The following is a 3,731-nucleotide window of genomic DNA, read 5'->3' as shown; positions in this document are numbered from 1 at the left end:
AATGTGCCTGGCGAAATCTATAAAAACTCATGACAAAACCTATGAACATGTATTGCAATTCTTACACAGAGCTTATTGTTTATTGTCTACTTAGTGACTTAGGCATCGGAGGGGTTTTTTGGCACACATCTGCCGGCTAGCTCACGTGTATTTTTAAATATCAAAGCGACGACGTTTGGAGGAGTGCAAACTTGATCAACAGGATTATATGAGAAGATTATTTCGTTCTCGTACAATATCTATAAATGTTACCTTTGATCTAAAATTATTTGTAAAAAATTACACTGAATAGTAATTGTCCTTATAAAAATTCCTTACAAATGAAGAGAGAGAAAAAATGATACAAGAAATACAAGAGGAAAAGAGTTATGTGACACAGTGAAAAAAATGGTCAAGTTTCCGCTGAAAGGATAAACAATTATAAATGAGAGTAAAAAAAAAAATTCTACACTATTTTTGTTTTGTTTTTGCAAATCTTTATTTAAATTTAAAATTTAAACAAAGTTTAAAATTTAAATAAAATTGCATCACATTTATAAAGTTAAAAAATCAACATATTTTTTGAATAACAAGGTATCTAAGTTAGTTTGTATGCTCCTCAACTAATGTCAAGTTCTTTAAGTTAACAACTTCACACAATTTGCGATCCACACTCATATATAAATAGTGTAAAATATTTAATAATTTATAGAAAAGTTTTAACACTTTAATTATTTGAGAAATTACACATGACCCTACTCATTTAACTATTGTCGATCCTAGTTAGTTAAGCGTAATTGTATACTCTCATCTTGTGTACTATAAGGTGGCTGAGAAGCTTTTTGCTATGTTGTCCTGTGCCTAGTGTATATTTAAAAAATATTTTTAAATTAATAATAAATTATATAAATATTAAAATGCAAAATCATAATTTTGTTGATATATTTGTAATTAATTTTTTTAGATTGAGAAAAAATATTCATTGTTAAACTAATAAAAGGTCGGATAAATTCGATACAGTGGTATCACAAAATCTCAAAAAGATATAGCCTGTGTTTGGCAAGGGTTTTTTCAGGCTTTTTTGGCTATTTTAGCCACAAAAAATAAAATAGGCTATTTTAGCCATAACAAACAAAACATCACATCCAACCTATAATCATTACATTCTTCTCTCACAAAAAAAGTCAAAAAAGCCAAAAAGCCAAAAAGCCCTTCCCAAACCAAGCTTTTTAGCCCAGGCTAAAATAGCCAAAAAAAGCCAAAAAACCAAAAAGCCAACCCACTTCCCAAACGGAGACATAAACAACCTCTGTAAAATGAATGATCCAAATCTCCATAGTGGAGAAGAAAAGGCTCCCGCAAAGAAGGGAAACAAAAACCTCCATTTATGAAGGATTGTTACATCAACAAATAAAAAAATTTAAAAACTCATAAAAAGAAAAATGAGATTCAAGTCGCCACCAAACTCATACAAAATTTCACTATTCGACAACCTCCAACCTAAAATTTAAAAATCTACCTTCACTTGTTAAGATAAAATATTAAAATTGAGATAGTCGCTTTGTATGAAATAAATGCATTATTCAGTATCGACCTTTGGACTATGGAAAGATTTAAAGGCAAATTTTAAGATTTTGAACAAGAGAATGAAGAAAATAAGACAATAATGTAAATATCAAATCTAAATTAAGAATTAGATGTAGAGAAAGGTTAGGAGAGATTTCTCTGAACTTTTCTCGACCCGTGAATTACCCAGCGGGTCCACACACCCAAACAAATATCTCTGTTTCAGGATTACTTTTAACAACCAATTAAATCAAAATTAAAAAGCACTCCCAAAAATCACATCACCGTCTATTCTCACTAGCTTGATAAAAACATTTGATATAACCATCGACAACCGTCGATCGACGCAGAAACATGGAATCAACATGCACATCCGACACACTGAATGGCATCATTGACTTAGACCCCAAGTCTTGCACGGAAAAGTCCGAACAACTCTTCTTCCCTGATAAGCCCGTTAATGGCGGCTCATATTCTGCTTCCTTCACACAGTCCAGTCAAAATACTCTCTCTCTCTCTCTCTCTCTCTCTCTCTCTCTCCCCAAATTTCAACACACCATCTTCTTCTTAGCTTCATCTTCTCTCTCTAGAAACCCATCTCCACTCTCTCTCTCTCTCTCTCTCTCTCTCTAAAACCCATCTAATCCTCCATGGGTCCAATTCTTCAAGCAGCCTTCGCCGCTATAGCGAGCTTCTTCGTTGTAACCATAATTTTCCTTGTGATCGTCGGCCTCTGCAAAGGAGGCAAGAAGCAAGACCCACAATCTCGAACCCGAACGGTTCCCAATTCGGATCTCTCCTCCATCGCCATCAGCGAGAGCGCCTCCTTTGACCGGTCTCTCCACCGGATCTCCATGGGCGAACTCGTCAAGGCGACCCGGGATTTCTCGTCGGACCTCATCATCGGCGACGGCAGCTTCGGGCTGGTCTACAAGGCCCGACTCAACTCCGGTCTCACCGTTGCCGTCAAGAAGCTCGGCTCCGACGCCTTCCAAGGGTTCCGGGAGTTCCGGGCCGAGATGGAGACCCTCGGGAAGCTCCGGCACCCGAACATCGTCACGATCCTCGGCTACTGTGCCACTGGGTCGGACCGCCTCTTGATTCTCGAGTTTATCGAGAAAGGCAGTCTTGACCAATGGCTTCTTGACACGTCATCATCGAATAATGACGCGTCAACCCCAATTTTACCCTTATCTTGGGAGACGAGACTTAAGATCGTTAGAGGGGTAGCCAACGGGCTAAATTACATGCACAATTTAGACAAACCTATAATTCATAGAGACATCAAAGCTAGCAATGTGTTGTTAGATTCTGAATTTGAACCGCATATCGCTGATTTTGGATTAGCGAGGAGAATTGAAGGTACAAGTGCCCATGTGTCGACTCAAGTGGCTGGAACAATGGGGTACATGCCGCCAGAGTACATTAATGGCGCCACCATGGCGACAACGGTGGGAGATGTGTACAGTTTTGGAATTTTGATGTTGGAAATCGCGACAGGGATTCGGCCCAATTTGCCATTCAAGGTGGAAGAGGAGGGAGGTTGCAAGGAAGTGAGATTGGCCGAATGGGCTCGGAAAATGGCAGAGAAAAATCAACAAATGAAGATGTTGGATGCTAATATTTCTAGGGATGGGCTAAACCAAGATGGGGTTGTGGAGTTTTTCAAGATTGCTACATCTTGTTCTAGTGAGGAATGCAAGCTTAGGCCTTCCATGAAGGAGGTTATGGAGTCGTTAAATCGGATTCCGACTTGAAATAATTTTTTTTTGCATTGGTTACTATGCCATTGCAAATACTAATTTTTTTTGCAACCAATCGTCCTACTATGCAAAAAAATTTAGACGCAAAAATCTTTTTTCTGGTGGTAGTGTTTGACGCAGAGTGAGGACAAGTTTGTTGAATTGTTTGTATTTGTTCATGGGCTCAATCAAGTGAGGTCATGGAAATGAAGATTGTGAATAGCTTTTGGTAGGCAGTGGCAAAAGGGTAAATCGTGTATGAACGATTGTTTCTGATTTTTATGGTGTTTTTTGTAAAGCTTGTTTATATTGAAGTACGTTTTTTTTTTTTTTTTTTTTTTGGTTGAGTTTTTGGTAGTTGTTTAAGGTAGTATGATATGATGATTCATGAAGTTTGTTAAGTCACTGTTGCATAATAATTACATTAACCAGGTATTCATTGAA

The 3,731-nt window shown here is 37.5% G+C and overlaps 1 protein-coding gene across 1 annotated transcript; it reads left to right on the top strand.

Annotated features, from left to right (window-relative positions):
* Positions 1 to 1,793: 1,793 nt before the first annotated feature.
* Positions 1,794 to 3,731, top strand: LOC114305602 (leucine-rich repeat receptor protein kinase EMS1). The gene has a single exon (XM_028250707.2). The coding sequence runs from the start codon at positions 2,196 to 2,198 to the stop codon at positions 3,300 to 3,302; it is 1,107 nt and encodes a 368-aa protein (XP_028106508.1). The 5' UTR covers positions 1,794 to 2,195; the 3' UTR covers positions 3,303 to 3,731.

Source organism: Camellia sinensis, chromosome 6 (genome assembly GCF_055761805.1).
Source record: "Camellia sinensis isolate YWXY chromosome 6, ASM5576180v1, whole genome shotgun sequence".
NCBI classification, from domain to species: domain Eukaryota; kingdom Viridiplantae; phylum Streptophyta; class Magnoliopsida; order Ericales; family Theaceae; genus Camellia; species Camellia sinensis.
The sequence above is the reverse complement of the archived record's forward strand: the minus strand, read 5'-3'. Positions and strand labels throughout refer to the sequence as shown.